The sequence below is a fragment of the Panthera uncia genome (genome assembly GCF_023721935.1).
Source record: "Panthera uncia isolate 11264 chromosome D3 unlocalized genomic scaffold, Puncia_PCG_1.0 HiC_scaffold_8, whole genome shotgun sequence".
Lineage (NCBI taxonomy): Eukaryota > Metazoa > Chordata > Mammalia > Carnivora > Felidae > Panthera > Panthera uncia.
The window spans coordinates 58,699,960-58,719,313 of record NW_026057586.1 but is presented as its reverse complement, the minus strand read 5'-3'; the positions used below and the strand labels follow the sequence as shown (position 1 = coordinate 58,719,313).

At 37.2% G+C, this 19,354-nt stretch overlaps 1 protein-coding gene across 4 annotated transcripts in view; it reads left to right on the top strand.

The window, feature by feature from the left end:
- The window catches only part of PPP4R1 (protein phosphatase 4 regulatory subunit 1), a 62,770-nt gene that overhangs the window by 10,524 nt on the left and 32,892 nt on the right, over window positions 1-19,354 (top strand). For 2 of the 4 annotated variants that reach the window (XM_049620424.1, XM_049620426.1), the window contains exons 3-9: window positions 8,954-9,089; window positions 9,885-9,991; window positions 14,599-14,741; window positions 15,203-15,349; window positions 18,033-18,140; window positions 18,278-18,343; window positions 19,019-19,177. In XM_049620424.1, the coding sequence (XP_049476381.1) occupies window positions 8,954-9,089; window positions 9,885-9,991; window positions 14,599-14,741; window positions 15,203-15,349; window positions 18,033-18,140; window positions 18,278-18,343; window positions 19,019-19,177 (866 nt within the window). Of the gene's footprint in view, window positions 1-779; window positions 2,304-8,953; window positions 9,090-9,884; window positions 9,992-14,598; window positions 14,742-15,202; window positions 15,350-18,032; window positions 18,141-18,277; window positions 18,344-19,018; window positions 19,178-19,354 lie in introns of those variants that run through there. The other 2 variants (XM_049620427.1, XM_049620425.1) reach the window with 2 other exon arrangements.

Sequence of the window (19,354 nt, the reverse complement as noted above, 5' to 3'; positions counted from 1 at the left end):
GAGCTGAGATCAAGAAGTAGGATACTTAACCGTCACCCAGGCGCCCCTGTTTTTTTCTGTTCTAAAGGCTATTATTAGAGGCTGTATGGTGAACAGAAGGATGTTATGATGAAGTTTGGTGAAAGTCCAGTCACACAAATTAACCAGTTCTCTGGCATGGTACTTCTCAGAGGCATTAATATGCTAATGAACTTGTCACAACCTTCGCCCGGGGTGAAGTGCCCTAGTCCCGTCAAGTATCCCGGTAGGCTATCTTTCACTAACAAATATTAATGAATGTACATTATTCAGGAGAAGCCTTAGACTGCTTTTTAGAGAATAAAAAGATTAACAAGACAGTCTCTGCCTTCAGGGAATCTATCTACATTTGGGGCCGGGGGCAGGCAGAGGAAAAGGCAAAGAAAGAACCCCTCCAACACTACTGTTGCTGGCAGAATAAAAGCAAGGACACCCAAGACTGGGGAATTCAAAGGAAGAAGAGATGTTAATTAGAAAGACTGGGAAGTGCTTTCGGGATGGTGTTCGTGAGTAGGTGAATTTAAACTCAGATGAGGATGAATGGCAGAAATGGGGCAAACATAAGCACACGAGGCGAGAGAGCTGCGAGGCGAGAGAGCTGCGGGGCCTGCGACCGGAAACGGCCCCCTGCGTGGGCTGTGTGCCGGAGAGGAAAATAGGCTGGCCAGATCCTGGAGCCCCCAGAGCTGTAGGTTTATCCTGGCCGCGCTGCCTGCTGGCGAGTTGGGGGGGTTGGGGGGGAAGGGAAGGGCAGGGAGTGCAGGGAATGGAGTAGAGTAGAGCACGAGGAAGGTGGAAGTGGCTGTGCTGTGGAAGCCGGGTTCGGGTGAGGGATGCGAAGTCCACGATTGAGGGCAGTGGTCTTCAAACTTAATTACGGTATACCTCCTAAAATAATTTCAAAAACTCCATCTCATACATTTTTAAGTGAGTATTTTTTGAAATAAAACAGTTATGAATATGTACATGTAATGATTATAAAACTTTTAAAAATGGAATGTACGTAGCACAGCACTTTGATACCCACTATCCATCCACTTTCAAGAATAAACTTAAATTGGGAATTTTGGTTTTTTTTTCTTGATCTCTTTCCATCTTACACAAAATTTTACCCTGATATATTTTTTACACTTGAAAGTTTCACTGATAATCACATTTCTTGCATCAAAAATATGTATACAAAGAGAAATGGAAAATTTTAATCTCCTGCGGCCAGAAAACTAAAATTTTTTTTGTTTCAGCTATTATTATTCCATTATTATCATTAATACTCATGTGGTCAGCCAAAATCACACATTATGGTAAACACTTGGTAAACAAAATTTTATTGAATGGGCAAATGAAATGGATGGAGCTTTTGAAAAGTTACGTATTCATGAATGAATGTAATTTGTTGCTAGAATGAGACAATATTTAGCATTGATTTCTATTTTTTATTTTAAGACCTATGTGCACTGAGAAGTTTTGTTGACGTAAATAAGTTGATGGAAAGGATTTTAATAGTGTCGCTGATTTCCTTGAATTTCGTCCAACTCATATGGTAAAATTTTTTAAATTATATTTTTAATGATCTATCAGCCTTTCAAGTTTTTTGAAAGCAAAGGATTGAAAAATACCTGACTTGTAAAAGTATTTGTTACAGTCTTTAGAGAGTTGATCTCTTTTAACACTTTCAGCATTATCTCAGTGGGTCCCTTTGTTTGACAGTGGAGGTTTTTTCCAGCCTTGGGGCAGTGTAACACAGTGGCCTTGGAGTTGAGAGATACCTCTTTCCTTGTCCAGTGGGAGTGTGGGAGATTGTAAAAGGGAAAGCCTTAGGATCTAAACCACTAGGCATATTTTTGCAACAAGTACTCGTAGAAGTTGGGGTCTGGAATATCCCTTAGAGTCATCCGTCTGATTTATTCCCAGGAAGATCTTTGTGTCCCTCGTGAGGTTCAAATGCCCTGGTTTGCTCCCAGCAAAAAGCATCAGAGCCTCTGAATTAGGGTGTTGGGAACTGGGAGGTGGGAATACAGGATACTTTGTAAAAGTAGAATTTATAGTTCTTAGAAACTGATTAGATAATGGGAGCCAGAAAGTTACTGTTAAAAAGGTAACTGAAGACTTCATGTTTGAGAACTCAAGGTTACTGGGGAGAAAGTCATGAGGAAGAGCTGGTTTTTATAAGATTTGGACAGTTAAATTTTCAGAACAAATGTGACATTGAGGTGGAGATTCTATGAAGTACTTGCAAATATGGATCTGGGGGTCATGGCAGGAGAACTCTGGAGGTAATCTGCAGTGTAAGTAATGAAGGAGATTTTCAAGGGGAGGAGGTGTGTGTGTGTGTGTGTGTGTGTGTGTGTGTGTGTGTGTAAAATGTGAGGACAAAATTAGAAGGAAACTCCCTCTGTAAAGAAATCAGAAAGAAGCAAGCAAGAACAGTCTAGAAAGGTAGAAAAATACTCAGCATTGTGTACTTCCTGAGAACCCAAGAAAAGAGAATTTAAGAGGAGGGTGTTGGGATATGGAGTCAGCCTTGTCAAGTGCTATAGAGAAGTAAGACAATAAATCTAAGAAGGGCCCTCTAATTTTGTCAAGTTATTGCTGATCTTTAAGACAGGGGTCACGAGAGTGAAAGAGAAATAGGACGGATTATTTTTCTTGGGGTGAAGGCTGTAAAGGGAACTACCTCTTGAAGAAGTTGGACAGAGTCATTTTAGAGAATAGCAGGCTTAAATTCTAGAATCAGTGTGTCAGGAAAAAACCCACCTAGTCAGAATTGTGCTTAATTACCTTTATATTGCGCATAAAGTATGGTATACATGGCCTCACTCTCCCTCCACCACTGTAATGTTACTGTTTCTGTAGTGAGTCCTAAATGAGGTGGTTGGTGTTTAAAGGCAGTGTTGTTGGAAAAATATATCCAGACAGCAGTAGTGAGATGCTACATTTTGAGAAGCATGCAAGGACAGCTGAAGGACTTTTATATCTTCTCATGCTCTTTTTTTTTTAATCTAGAAAAATTTTTAATGTTTATTTTTGAGAGAGCACAAGCCGAGGGAGGGACAGAGACACAAACACAGAATCCGAAGCAGGCTCTAGGCTCTGAGCTGTCAGCACAGAGCCCAGCGCAGGGCTCAGATTCACCAGCTGTGAGATCATGACCTGAGCTGAGGTGGGACCCTTAACTGACTGAGCCACCCAGGCGCCCTGTCTTCTCCTGCCCTTAAGCATATATGTGGTTGTAGAGTAGAATGGTTGTCAGGTGCCCTATTCAAACTTCTCCCTTGCTTTTGTTCTCCTGGCTGCTGGCACTGCTTCCTCTGACACGGTGCTATGGAGTTCATCAAATACATGTATGATCGTAGAGGAGGAAAGGGAGTTGATTTTTTGAGGGTAGTTCTGGGAACATCTTCTGAGAGAATTTGAGATTTAAGAATAGCACATTCAAAATTCTTACTGAGTGAGCCTGAAATTAGCATGAAGTTATAGTATGTCTGAGTATTGTTAGCAAGGAATAGAAAGGAGGTTTGCGTGTGGTATTCATGCAGGTACAACCAGGATTGTCTCCACTGAATTAGAATGTACTCTTGAAGGGGACTAGGGCTTCTCTGTATTCCTTCTCTCCTCTGCTCCAAAAGCTGAGAGTGTCAGGTAATCGGAAGAGGAGTATTGTGACACCTGGGCTTTCAGGTGTGTGAAGGCAAAGGGTCTTTTGATTTGGAAAAGACAGCATGATCTTTGCTTCTTAACTTTAAAAAATGATGATTTGGGGGCACTTGGGTGGCTCAGTCGGTTAAGCTTCCAACTCTTGATTGCGGCTCAGGTCATGATCTCACAGTTTGTGAGTTCAGGCCCCGCATCTGGCTCTGCACTAACAGTGCAGAGCCTGCTTGGGATTCTCTGTTATCCTCTCTCTCTGCCCCTCCCCTGCTCACTCTCTCTCTCAAAATAACTAAATGCACGTTTAAAGAAAATGATGGTTTTGATTAATAATAATTTTAATAAGGTCTTAGTAGAGCACAATTGAGTAAGTATATATGCTGCCTGGAATTGTCTGTTGCTCAAAAGAGGTGTAATTGCTGTTGAATTTAACTAAGTTGTTGCTTGGCAAATTTTAAATGCCATTCCTAATTATAGGGTGGTAATGTGGTTTATTTAGCCAGGTAAGAGGATTTTGCAAAACGTAGTAATGTTACTTTTTAAAAATTAGATGGCTAAGTTGATTTTGATTGGCCACATTCCTCTGCTGTTCCTGCCTCACTTCTGTATAAACCTTGTGTCCCACCTGTGCTAATAGTTTTCCTTTACTTCCTCATTGTCTTTAGATTTCTTTGCTTAGAATGCCCTCTTCCTGCCCTCTGTCCTGCTTGGCAAAGTCCAGTATACCTTCCAAGAATTGCTTGACTTTTTGAAGCCTTCTTACATTCACTCACCAGGGCAGATTAGACATATAATAATGAACAACATATAATAGTTAACAGCATATTTTGTACGCTTACGCCATGTGTCTTTTCTTAGTGTATATATGTAGACACATATAGATACCTGCACATACTTATACGTGCATACTGCATGCATACACTTTTTGTCTAATGTTTGTATCTGTGTTTCTTGTTGAGTGCCTGGCACTTACAGTATATGTGCTGCCCTCTTACTGGTTGACGTGGATGACAACATTTAAAAACACATGGAAACCACATCGAGACTCACTGTATCTAGAAAGAAACCTACATGCAGGGGGGACAGAACGTTTACCTTATTTGCCTGACACCATATCATACTTTGTAGACATTATCTTTGAATGTGTGTCTTAAAAAGTCTTGACCTTTATTTAAGTCGCGTTATTTTATAGATGAGGAAGCAGACCCAAATTAGTTAGGTATTTGTGTAAGTCCACATAGAGAGTTCATAAGTGGCAAAACATGACATTTGAACCCAGATGTCTTACTTTAAAGAGCCTTTGTCCTTTTCATACCACTTTGCTGTAACTGTGTAGGGGTTAAATTAATCATCTTAAAAAATGGGTCCAACTTTTATGTTTTAGACATTCTTTTCCTTAAATTTAAAACAGCTGAAAATGGAACATTGCTTTCTCTGGTGTAGGGAGCTGAGAAAGTATGGAAATTTGGGGAGGTCAGATAATTTGAAGAAGCATTTCAGAGTGATCATTGTTTTTATACGCTTTTTGGTAAATTTGAAATTTCAAATAACATGGAAAGATGACATGGGTTTTTTTTTTTTTTAATTTTTTTTTTTCAACGTTTTTTATTTATTATTTTTGGGACAGAGAGAGACAGAGCATGAACGGGGGAGGGGCAGAGAGAGAGGGAGACACAGAATCGGAAACAGGCTCCAGGCTCTGAGCCATCAGCCCGGAGCCTGACGCGGGGCTCGAACTCACGGACCGCGAGATCGTGACCTGGCTGAAGTCGGACGCTTAACCGACTGCGCCACCCAGGCGCCCCGACATGGGTTTTTTTACTTCATCAGTGGAGGAGTCTAAGTTTTTAAAGCTATGAAACCCTAAAGGGCTGTTGCTGCCATAGTGAATTTCCGTAAACTTTAGTTATCTAGAAAGAAAGCCCTCAGGTGGGGTGTGGAGGCATGAAATGTCTCTCTTCATCCACAGTAATATTCCTTGTCTTTGTCTATTTTGTCTAAGAATAATATCACCACTCCAGCTTTCTTATCTATTTCATGTTTTGTCTTTAAAAAAAAAAATCCTTGGGGATTTTGGGTCAGTTTTGGGTCAGGTCATGTTCTCACAATTTCGTGGGTTCAAGCCCTGCGTTGGGCTCTGTGCTGACAGTGCAGAGCCTGCTTGGGATTCTCTCTTTGTCTCTCCCCCAGGTGTACTCTGTATCAAAATAAATAATAAACAAAAAAATAAAAATTCCTTTTCTTTTCAATCTCTTAGTTGAAATTTTGCCATTAAAGCTGTGTCTATGGTGGACATCCGTAGTTGGGTGTTACTTTTTTTTAATTGGGAATCTCTGCTTTTAAATGTTTAGTCCACTTATATGTAACGTAATTATTGGTCTGGTTGTGTTTAGGTCTGCTTTTTTCTTTTTCTTTTTTTTCAATTTATTTTTTTCTACTAGGGATAGCATGTGCGTGCCCATGTGCACACATGTGTGCAGTAGGGGCAGAGAGGGGGAAAGAGAAAATCTTAAGCAGGCTGTGTGATCAGTGTGGAGCCTGATGCGGGGCTTGATCTCATGACCCTGAGATCATGACCTGAACCCAAATCAAGAGTCCACACTTAACTGACTGAACCACCCAGGTACCCTTGGGTCTGCTTTTTTCTATTTGTCTCTTTTTTTTTTTTTTCTTGTTGCTTTTTCCCTGACTTTCTTTGGGGTTAATAATATTTTTTTTGTATTGCATTTTAACTTCCCTATTGGCTTTCTAGCTATGCTGCTTTCTTACATGTTTTTGAGATTACTCCTAAGGACTATAATTTGTCTTTAATTTATCATACTCTGTTTAAAGTTAGTGTTGTACTTTGCATAAACTATAGAATCCTTGTAGCAGTACAGCTACATTGACTCTATGTTGTCTGTTTTATCAGAGGATATTATTTACTGTACCATCACTCAGGTTATAGGCTGTAGGATTTTTTTCATTCGTGGTAATAGTTTTTTTTATTGATTATTTTTGTGTTTTTCTTTTGTATAACCTGTGGTAGGTGTTTGCAGGATGACTGGGTAAGATCTAAGCGTGCAGTCTGTAACTATGGTAACCAATCCTTGTGGCCTCCATAATGATGCTTTCCAGAGCTTTATTGGTCCAGTCAAGAATTGATGAAGAAATCTTGAATTCAGAAAGGACGATTCAGGCCAGAATGATTCCACAGATATTGGCAGGAGGCAGCAGTAATGGGAAATAGAAATGAAGCTTTGTCACCATTGCCTATGCCAGAGTGGAACACCTCCTTTTGTAGACAGTTGTCAGCCATGATAGAGTGGTGACAGAAGTTGAAGGAAAATACGATTTTGTTGCCCTCTGAGAATATATTTCTCCAATACGGTAGTTCAATAATCTGCATTTGAGTTGGTAGGAATATTTATTAAAATGGGTGCTCCTGGGCCGCACTCCGAGCCTACATAATCAGTATTTGAATGTGTGACCTGGGAGTGTGCATTCAGAGATAAGTGCTCCAGGCTTGTCTTAAACACAGCAGTGTTCGATGGTTGCCCCTCTAGGCTTTGTAAGGACTAGAGTCAGTGTTATTAATGTTTATCTTTAAGATTGACAAGTGTGAGGCTGATGAAACAGTTTGGTCATAGTCATAGAATTCTAGAGCCTGCATAAAGGCGTTTTTGAGGCCATGCTAGCTCAACAGACGTGTGTGAGAAAGGAGAAAACAGAGGCCAAGTGAGAGCGTCTGAGCAGTTTTTACAACTTTCTCATTCAAAATAAATAAGGTCCTTTGCTGTGAGTTGTAGATCAGCACAACCTGTATAAAACTTTCCTGCACTATGTAAGCAATTATTTCCATGTTAGGTGTTATTTTTAATCCATTTGGAAACTCTCTGCCTTTCATTTGGGTTATTGAGACTATTTGTGTTCAGCGTGATAATTGACATGGTTGGATTTAAATCTCTCATCTTGCTATTTCTCATCTGTTTGTCCTATCTCTTCTTTTATCCTCTTTTTCTGCCTTTTGGATTGAGTGTTTTTTATGATTCCATTTTATGGCGTTTATTGGCTTACTAGCTATATAACTTTTGGTGGGGTTGTTTTTGATGTTTAATGGTTGCTGTAGAGTTTATAATTAGTATACATCTTTAATTTACTACTGTCTGACTTCAAATAATACATATCTCTTCATATACAGTGTAAGAATGTTAGGAAGGTGGACTTTGCCTCTTTCCTGCCTTTGTGCTATTATAGTCATACGTTTTACTTCTATATGTGTTAGAAATCCCACAGTACTTTTTAAAAGCTTTTATTTAAATTCTGGTTAGCATACAGTGTCAAATTAGTTTCAGGTGTACAATATAATGATTCAGCAATTCTCAGCACATTACTCAGTGCTCACCACAAGTACACTTCTTAATCCCCATCACCCATTTCACCCATCCCACCCATCCCCCCACCCCCCTCCCCTCTGGTAACTATTGTTTGTTCTCTATAGTTAAGAGTCCCCGCAGTACGTTTTTTATCTTTTTATTTTGCAACACATATTTTTACTTTAAACAGTTATCTTTCAAAGAGATTTTTAAATATGAAAAGTCTTTTTGTATTTACCCACCTATTTACCATTTCTGGCGCTCTTTAGTACTTTGTGTAGGTCTGGATTTCCAATTGGTACAATTTTCTTTTGCTTGAAGGACTTACTTTAATATTTCTTATAGTGCAGGTTTGCCGGTGATGATGTCTGTCAGCTTTTGTGTGTCTGAAAAGGTCTATTTTACCTTTGTATTTGAAAGATACGAATTTCAAAGATATTTTAAAGATGCTTATTTACTGGGTATAGAGTTTTAGTTAGACTTTTTTTTCTTCTTCCTCTTTTAGCACTTTAAAGATTACTGTCTCCTGGCTTTTATTGTGATAAGAAGTCTGCTGTAATTCTTATCTTTGTTTATAAGGGGAATTTTTCTCTGACTGCATTACAGAATTAAGAGTATCCGTGTTTGACATTTTATTTATTTACAAGTTGTTAGTGTTCTGATTGAACATGTGAGTTCTCAGTTATCACCCCATGCTGTTTCTGAAGCCTCTGACCGCCATGTTTCTAGAGACAACTAGACCTATCTGTAGGAAAAGGAGAGGAAGCATCCTTCAGTTATTCATGGCTTCTGAGTTGATGTAAGAGTCACTTGTGACCCTTTATACCACTCCAGAAACATTAAAGGCAGTTTTATTTCAGCTGCTTCAGACAGGCAAGGGATACTTTTTAGTTTCAAAGTGTTATAAGGAGTATTTCTGATGTCTCTGATAGTTGGTGTGGATGACTACAGCTCAGAGTCTGATGTGATTATTATACCTTCAGCCCTGGACTTTGTCTCACAAGATGAAATGTTGACGCCGCTGGGGAGACTGGACAAGTATGCTGCAAGTGAGAACGTATTTAACAGGTACATGCATATTCTTTTCATTATGGAAGTGGAAGGAGGGTTTTACTACATTAATTTCAGTAAGGAAAATACATACAGTTTTTTAGTTTAAAGTATTGTTAACGTGCAGTCTCAGTCACCACGTTTTATTAATAATCACAGCCATGGCCTTTTTTATAATTGTTTACTCTTTAATCCTAGTAACCATGTGGCACTCTTTCTTTGCTTTTTGGCCAAAACAAAAAAATACCATTACTTTTTTGCTATTAGGCATAATTTTGATGATTGTGTAAAGCGATTACTGAGGGGAGTATATTCTTCTTTGAGCAGGTGATGTTGTATACCTACTGTGTGCCAGGTGATGTTCAAGGGGATTGGGACACACTTCCTAATGCATTGTTTCTCCAATGGTGGTCCCCAGATCACCTGTATCAGACTTTTCTGATAAGTCTTTGCTTAAATTTTTGAGTATAGATGTGTAAAACTCATTTAGTAAAAATTTGTGAAGGTCATCTGTATAATGAAGAGTGTGTGTATTTTCCCATTATTTGATAACTGAAGATCACGCTTGAAATTTTATAGAATTTTCAGTGACCTTAGAAATTTGTTACATCAGTTAAAGATGAAAAATATTTTGGTAACTATTCTCTCTCATCTTGGTAAAATAAAATCCATAGTGGCATTTGTCACTTAGGAAATCAGTGACTTAATTTATGTTATAAAATATATAAAAATTTTTCTTTATAACTATATAGATTCTACACTTTGAAATTCTAAAATTCCACTAAATGCTATATTATTTTCTTTTTCTGTTAGACAAATGGTGGCCCGGAGTTTGCTGGACACGTTGAGGGAAGTCTGTGATGATGAAAGAGATTGCATTGCTGTTTTGGAACGAATTAGCAGATTAGCTGACGATTCAGGTATATTTTTAATGCAGCGAAAGGTTTCTTTTACCAAATTTGAGTTTTTAAAAACTATTGAAAAAACTTAGTGTGATGGGACTTCTTTAAAAGATTTCCTAAGTAAATTCCCAAATGTGTCAGTAACAAGAAAATCCTGTTCCTAAGATTCATACATTTTATAGTTGGTCTCTGTTTAGTTTAATTTTGGAAATTTCTCATCAGAAAAATCTAAAAATACTGTTTTGCATCATGTATGTTAATCGTAGGATTACTAAAAACGTAAAAATAATTTTGAATAAGTTTTAAAAAGGGACAGAGTGGGCTGTAAACTTTTTGAGGCAAATATAAAATGCTTCCTTTTTGTGTGCTTTCTCACTTGCAAAAAAAATGTCAGTCACACATGGTAAAGCTAAAGGTTTTTGTCTCCAAAGCAAAGCTAGAACGGTCTGCTTAAGAAAGAGGTAAACCTGATTTGAGGCTTGGAATATGGTTATATTAAGTTTCTTTAAAATATTTTTTCTTGTGAAATATGTATGACATGCAATTTACCATTTTAACATAATCTTAAGTCATAAGCGTGTTTTCATTTTAGAAAGATTCAAAAGTAAATAATTTTTTTTCTTTAGCCTATTATCTCTTTATTAAAATGTGTTATTTTTCACTTTCTAACAAACTTTTTGTCATGTCAGCAGTCTCATTTTTTAATTTTTCGATGAGCCTGTCTTTTGGTGAGCAATTTGTTTTATGGGAATATGTGTTACTATTTACATAAGCATTAAGTAATTTTTATTTTCCTATAGGGTAGAAAAAATATTTGTAAGTTAATCTTTTTCATTACGATGTTCTTTGTATGCACTTGCTTATGTGTATGCTTGTGCCGGAATGGTTTTAGGAGAGTCTCATCAATTATAATTTTTCCTTGTAATTTTAACTGGTCAGAAATATAACGATTTGACTTAAATTTTTGGCTCATCCCATTGTGGTTTTTTCCTTCTTAGTAGAAATAGATATTCCTTATGGAGGAATTTTTGTTTATTTTCTTTTACCTGTTTGCCACCTATAGTGCTGGTTTTTATTAATATATATGTATATACAGTTGACCCTTCAACAGCATGGGTTTGAACTGTGTACAGGTCCAGTTTTACAGATTTTTTTCAGTGAGTACAGTACTATAAGTTTATTTTCCTTATGATTTTCTTAATAATATTTTCTTTTCTCTAGCTAACTTTATTGTAAGAATACAGTATTCAATATATATAATATAGAAATTATGTGTTAATCAACTGTTTGTTATTGGTAAGGCTTCCAGTCAATAGGAGGCGATTAGTAGTCAGGTTTTTGGGGAGTCAAAAGATGCATGTGGATCTTCTGCACAAAGGACGTCCGTCCCTCAGCCCCCTAATTGTTCAAGGGTAAACTTTATGTAAAAAAAATTTTTTTTTTCTTTTTTTTTTTTAATGTTTAGGGACGGAGTGCAAGCAAGGAGGGGCAGAGAGACGCATACAGAATCCGAAGCAGGCTCCAGGCTATGAGCTGTCAGCACGGAGCCCGACGCGGGGTTCAAAACTCACAAACTATGAGATCATGACCTGAGCTGAAGTCAGATGGTTAACCGACTAAGCCACCCAGGTGCTAGATTTTAAAAATACATTCTTGGGGTGCCTGGGTAGCTCAGTCGGTTAAGTGTCTGGCTCTTGGTTTCAGCTCAGGTTATGATCTTACAGTTTGTGAGTTTGAGCCCCACATCAGGCTCTGAGCTGACAGCATGGAGCCTGCTTGGGATTCTTTCTCTCCCTGTCTCTCTGCCCCTTCCCAACTTGCTCACTCTCAAAATCAATAAATAAACTTAAACAATATATATATTCTCAAGTTGTTAAGTTCATGGTAAATATCTCTATTGACATTTATATATTTTATTCAGTAAACATAATACAGTGCGCAGTCCTATGCCAGAATCTAGGATAAATGCTAGAGCAGTTACTAAGGTGAATAAGAATTTCTGTCATCAAATTAACAGTTTGATGAATGCAGCTAACTCCTAAACAATAAATTATAATGGAGAGGATTAGCACTGGCTTCAGAATGTTAGTGACATTGAGTTGGATTTAGTAGAATGATGAAGTACAAAGAAGGGAAGGAGCATACTCAGGAGAAGAGAAGACAAGACCGGTTTAGAGGTTTAAGGAGTTCAAGATAGTGGCCCATTTGCCCAACAGGTAGGTTACTGAGTCTACAGTTTAAAGTAATGAGGCTGTTCAGTAAGGTAGTTGGGGTCTGGATTGTAAGGATTTATACTGTATGCTGTACTGGAGAGTTTGTGTTTTTGTGATTTAGAACGATAATGTACCAGTGTGGACTGACTTGGTGAAAAACATGGGCAATAGGAACACTTGCTGGGAGGGACTCTGTTACTTTAATATTGAATGAAACTTACTACAAAAAGTCACGGACTATAAATTTTCAGCCCCATGAAGTAAAGCAAAATGAAGCCATGTAATTGGTACTCAGCTCAAGAAATAGAACTAGCATCCCAGAAACCATTTCAGGGCACCCCCTCATTTCTGTCCTGTTCTTGTTCCCCAAGGAAATCAATATCTTGACCACTAAGTATATAGGTTGGTTTGCCTCTCTGAACTTTATATGGAATCATACTAAATATGTTCTTTTGTGTCTAGCTTCTTCATACTTCTGAAGCTTGTCATGTTGTTGGGGTGTAACTGTATTTATGGATTTTTTAAATTGAACCAGAAAAGAGTTGGATGAAAGATGTACCGATGAGGGTAAAAAAAAATTAGTAAGTTAGTAGTAAGTCTAACCAAGTATTTGCTATATAAAATCATAAAAATCTATACTTTAGAGGGAAAAAAAAGTCAAGATCAAAGTTGATAAGGATAAGGCAGACAGAAGATTTAAAGGTTCTAAGCCCCTTGTTTGCTTAGGAGAATGGAATATATGCATTAATTTTACAACTGTGTATTTTTCAGTAGTCCTTAACTTGGATGTCATGATCAGCCCAGCCCACCAAGTTAGAGACTTTAGGCTCAACTCCCTTCTCCTTCACTCCCTTCAACCATCGCAGTAGCTCTGAAATCCCTCCCCAGCCCTTCGGTTTCTCCCAGACAGCTCACAGTGGGTTCATTTCTCAGCTCCGTTTTGGTCTGTTGCCTAAGAAGGCTTTGAAGAAAGAAAACGTACTGATTTCATTCGCAACTAAAACTGTAACTTGTGTCCTTCATGTACTTCAAAAATACATGTAACTATTAGGTCAGTTAGCAAATTCAGGGTTAATGAGGAAAAGGAGAGGCCGAGGTCTTTTTTTTTTTTTTTTTTTAACTAATTTTTTATTTTTCAAAGCAGAAGCACTATTTTTGTTCAATTATGGTCTAACTTCAAGTGGCACAGCCATGTAATAGAAATTCCACATATTGGTTTGTTGAGAAGATTCTTAGCTTTGTAAAATGCTAGTACATTTTCCGCTGATACTTTCATTAATTTCTATTTGTTGAAGTCAGAAATTTCCTCTGGCCCCATGCATGCATATTTACCTTAAAGTAACTTTAATAATTTAATCATTAATAGGTGCCAAAGTTCTAACAGGGTCTAATATGGTGAATTGTATTGATAACCCATCATGTCTATGTATGTCTTAGTCATTTGCATTTCTTCTATGAATTAATTGTCTGTATCCTTATTTTCTTTCTTGTATTCATTTGAACAGTGGATTCTTGGTTTATAGTTATTAATACTTTGTTATGTGTGTATTTTCTCCCAGGCTGGTTTGCCTTTTAACTGAGTATGGGACCTGTTGTCTGTATTGAAGGGTTTATAAAATGGAATTAGTTGGTCTCTTGGTTGGTTTGGGGGTTTTCTTTGCCTTTGAAGGGCTTCCTGCCTCAAGGTGAAACATTTTTTAAAATGTTGTCTTTTAGTGCTTTTGATCTTTAAAAAAAATAATAATAAAGTTTGGAACTTTAATTCACTTAGAGTTTAAGCTGTGTAGTATAGGAATCACCCTTTTTTCCTCACATAACTAGCTGATTCTCTGCCATTACTCTTAGACACTTCCCTTTTGAAACCACACTTAAATGTGCTCTATTTACTTGGGTCTCTTCAGGTTTTTTGTTTTTTTTGTTTTTGTTTTTTTTTTTCCCTCTAACTGTATTGGTCTTCTTTAATGGTCACTTACCATTTTAGTCATAATTTTAACTATAAATTCTCCAGGCAGTGATTAAATTTATTAGGAACCAGTCCTTATGGCTTGTCCTAAGAGGCTCTTAAATAGTTGAGTTTATAGATAATCTATATTTTGTTGATATGAATATTGGATATTTAACCCCTAGCATATGTGGCACAACGTAGGTGATGGATGAATTCAGTCATGATAGGAAATGATTGCATACTCAGTGTGTTGTATGAAAATAGAAGTGTGGGATGGGAGTCGGGTCTTCTTTCACTCGTGCGTTGACCTGCCTAGGATTGTGAAAAGGATCCCAGAGTCAGGGAACATTTTGTAAGCCCTTTGAATGCTGAGGATGGAAGTCCAGAGCTTTCCTAGTCTTAAGCCCATGCATAGATTTTGTTACTGTGGGAGAATGTGTTTGCTCATATTTCTATTATTTCAATAGAGCCAACTGTGAGAGCAGAGCTGATGGAACAGGTGCCTCACATTGCATTGTTTTGTCAAGAAAACCGGCCTTCAATCCCATATGCTTTTTCCAAATACTTACTACCTATTGTGGTTAGATATCTCGCAGATCAGAATAATCAGGTAAGAGTGCCATTTATGTGTTCTTAATGGAAATTTGTGTAGTATGACGTATGTAGAATGGCCTACCCTAGGGGGTCTCATTTGAATTTCTTTTCCTCCTCCACTCATCATTCCATTTTTTGAGATGACCGTTTGTCTTAGACAAGAATACATTGAGAGTGTTGCAAATCTAGGGAGTCTCCTTAATGCATTAGAGACAGTGTCATTTGCTGCATTCTCCCGCGGTACCCTCATGGGTGTCCCTCAGAAAGTTTGCTGATTTGTGAGTCACCATTTGTCATATCACAGTCTGCAGGGGTTCTGTGTTTGCAACAGTTGGAGAACATAGCCGTCAGTTTTTATTTGCAACGTTTTGCCACTTAGGGATCCCTTTGAAATGAAAAGTTTTCCGTTTTGTGAAAATCAAGTGATAGAGTTTTGTTGTGTCTGTACTTTGTTAACACTGCTGATTTTTTTCATAGGTAAGAAAAACAAGTCAGGCAGCTTTGCTGGCTCTGCTGGAGCAGGAGTTAATTGAGCGATTTGATGTGGAGACCAAAGTGTGCCCTGTCCTCATAGAGCTCACTGCCCCAGATAGCAACGATGATGTGAAAACAGAAGCTGTGGCTGTAAGTAGAAGGCATTTTTTTCTGTTTAGGTAAAAATAAGTCACTATATTGACAAATAATGATGGCTCAAATATTACACTGCATTCTGTGCTATGGAGTTTATACATATTAAGTATCAAAGTAACCACAGATCATTAGAAAGGGCTAGAAAGGGACATAGGCATACAAAAAAGGTCCGTGTTCTTCGGGCCCCATATTATGCTTTGTACCTGTGAATTAGAGGGCTCTATCACTGAGCTCTGAGGAAGCAGATATGCAGCAAGAGAGTAAGAAGTAACTATAAATTCATTATTATGGAAAAATAAGATGGGAGAAATAATCAGTGTAGTTAAAACAAAAACACAGCCCTGTATTGGGTGAAGAAACATTTGTGAAACTCTAGGTGCTGCCATTGAACACTTTCTGAGCACTGTGTAAACACAGAAGAAAAAAAATCTTACCTCCTGCCCTTGACAGTCTGGTCTTTCAGAAAAGAATAGTCAGGTGAGTAGTTTTATGATATATGTGATACAAATTGTGATTATAAGAAAAATGCACAGATTAAATCATGTGCATAACAAAGTCAGGTATAATAAGTCCATCTAAAAATTCAAATCTCTTTGGGTAGTGAGAGTTTACTATTTAAACCTAAAATAATATAATTGCACTTTTGTTGATATAAAAAAAATTATACCAAAATTGTATTGTGTTTCTGGATCATTAGAAGAATGAATTAGGTCATCTCTCTAGTCCCGTTTCCTTTGGAAATTTCTTGATTCCATTATTTTAGACACACTGTATAAGTGAATAATAAATTTAGGCACTTTTCAGTAATACCATTTTAATTGAAATGAAATTCGCATAATAAAAAACTGCCTTTTATTTTTTATTTTTTTATTTTTTATTTTTATTTTTTCTTTTAATTTTTTTTTTTTTTAACATTTTTATTTTTATTTTGAGACAGAGAGAGACAGAGCATGAACCGGGGAGGGGCAGAGAGAGAGGGAGACACAGAACCGGAAGCAGGCTCCAGGCTCCGGGCCATCAGCCCAGATCTCACGGACCGTGAGATCGTGACCTGAGCCGAAGTCAAACACTTAACTGACTGAGCCACCCAGGTGCCCCCAAAAACCGCTTTTTAAAGCACACAGTTAAGTTAGCATTTAGTACATCCACAGTGTTGTACAACCGGCACCTCTCTCAAATCCCAAACATAGGTTTTATTTTGTTTTGTTTTGCGTAATTTCACAAGTTCCTCAGTAAAGGAAATCAGTTTTTGGGGAACTCAGCAGAGTTTAACTTACTCTTTTATTTTTATTGGATTTAACAATAATGAAACATGGTAACTGTAGTAAAAAGACTGTATTTAGCAGTAGTATGAAACCCAGAATTCTTTTACCGGTCGGTTTATTTAGGCATGTTTTGCATTCCCTGGTCCTAATAATTGTTCTCTGTCTTGGGAATAATTCTTTCTGATGAATTTAATTATGCTACATCAGTGATACAGTATAACTTTGGATCTTTAGAATTTGAAAATGCTTAGAAATAGTAGGGAGTCAAAAACAAAACTGGTTTTGGGATTTGGGAGATTTCAGATGTTATCTCCAGTTCTGAGGATGCTGGGATTTTGATGGGGATAGTGTTGAATCTGTAGATCAATTTAGGGATAGTTGCCCACCTAAAAATCCGTGAGCATGTAGGTCTCTCCGTTTATTTAGGTCTTTTATGTATCTCATTAGTGTTCTGTAGTTTTGGGTAAACAGAACGTATGTATTTTGTTGAACTGTGTTTCTTAACATTGTTGTCAGTGATATTGCTGTTAAATGTTTTCAGTTCGTTGCTAATTTATAGAAATACATTTGATTTTTATGTTCTGACATAAGTGCTGTAAACTTCCTAAGTACACTTATTTGTCTGGTGGCCACTTTGTAGATTCCTTGGGGTTTTCTAGCTAGACAGTCCTGCCGTGTGTGAATGGAGTTTTCTTTCTTTGCAATCTCTATTCCATTTACTTCTAATCCTATTTGTATGGCTAGGAGTAGATGTAATAGATAAATAATAATAGGCCATCAGATTTCTTTCTGTACTAACTGGGAGAGTGGGGAAGGGGGATTTATTTAAATAACATTGGGCAGGTTTTCAAACATAGTTCATTCTCACTTTGCCTGGTACTGCGTTAACTGAAACTGTGCGTTGGAACCGTGTCCTTGTCTTCCGTGGAACCAAGGCAGTTCTCTTGTGCACAAGTTTCTGTTAAAACGGTACTTTGCAAGGTAATGACTGCCTCCAAATAAGTCTTAGCAGCACAAATATACTAAATCCACATTCTTCTTATGGATAATCTTTCCCGTTGAACAGTTACCACTCATTTTCTTACTGGGAAAATGTAGAGGATTCTGCTTTTAAATTATCAGGCAAAATGATTAATAAGATTGAAACTATAGATGAAAATGAAATTTTTCAGATTTTCTCTGGGTTTACTGTGCATTTAGTAATTATTGATTGATTTTATTGGTAGTAGTATCTATTTTTCTGTCTTCAACTTGGATAAATAAGATGAATGTTTTTTGTGATGTTTGCGGTGTGATGCCATATCCTATTTTATATTTCCTGAAGTATATACTTTTAACAAGTTAGCAAACTTAACTGGAAAAGTCTTAACTTGAAGATATTTTCAGTGTGCTTTTGTTCTTATTCATTTTAGATAATGTGCAAAATGGCTCCCATGGTTGGGAAGGACATTACAGAGCGTCTTATCCTCCCTAGGTTTTGTGAGATGTGCTGTGATTGCAGAATGTTTCATGTTCGAAAGGTATTTTTTAGGCATTTTGTTTGTTTAAGAACATGTGGTTTTAGTGGTTACTGTATTGATATGTGAAACGTAAAAGATTATTTTTAAAGCAGTGTATTTGTAATATTTTGAAATGTCAGTGATGCTTTTGTTGGCAGGTCTGTGCTGCCAATTTTGGAGATATTTGCAGTGTGGTTGGCCAGCAAGCTACTGAGGAGATGTTGGTAAGTATTGCAGAAATAAAGAGGTAAATAAAGGAGCAAGCAATACGGTACAGAGTCACACGTGAATTTGCAGTGCATACATTCACCCCACATTTTATGAACACAATTCTGTGAACGTAAACCAGAAAGATAATATGACCTTGAGAGTTTAAATTTCTGTAATCTGGGCCCTTGAATTGCGTTTAGATGATGGTTTGTTAAAACCGAATGTACGTGATGCGTAAGAACCATTGATTTGTTTTTACCTCTCCCATTTTCTATTAAACAAATCAGTTCTTTCTTTATTCAAACAAGTCCGTAATTTGACTGCAACTCTCAAGTATTTCAGTGACAAATTAAACCTACAGCTTGTTATTTTTAAATGGTGAGTACATGGGATATACATGCTTAAAGTAGAAGTTAACATACTTGAAGAGCTTCTGAAGCCATCTGTTAGGCAAAACAGTTTAGGTACAAGCTTTTGAATAACATTTAACCTTTATTTGTTGGGTTTGCCCTTGCATAGTCAACATTGTTGTGAATTAGGTGTGATTTATTTAAAATTACTGAGTGTTAATGCTACATGGTTTTTCTAAATTGTTACAGGAAAATCTAATATTTTAAAAACAGAAAATGAAATAAAAGTAACCACTGAAACCTGGTTTGTCTGCCTAACAAAACCCTATCCTTGCATAGCTGCCCAGGTTTTTCCAGCTTTGTTCTGACAACGTGTGGGGAGTCCGGAAGGCTTGTGCTGAATGCTTCATGGCGGTTTCCTGCGCAACATGTCAAGAGATCCGGCGGACTAAATTGTCAGCACTGTTTATTAATTTGATCAGTGATCCTTCACGTTGGGTAGGGCTTTGTCTAATTATCATTTTTGGAAAATAATACATTTTACATAAAACATGGTTTTGATTTCATAATTTAAGAAACAATTTATTCAGAGTATGTTATTGTTAATAACTACCAATATTAAATAAGTAATAAGTAAACTACCGTATTACTTTTGTTTATTAAACTGGGCAGAAC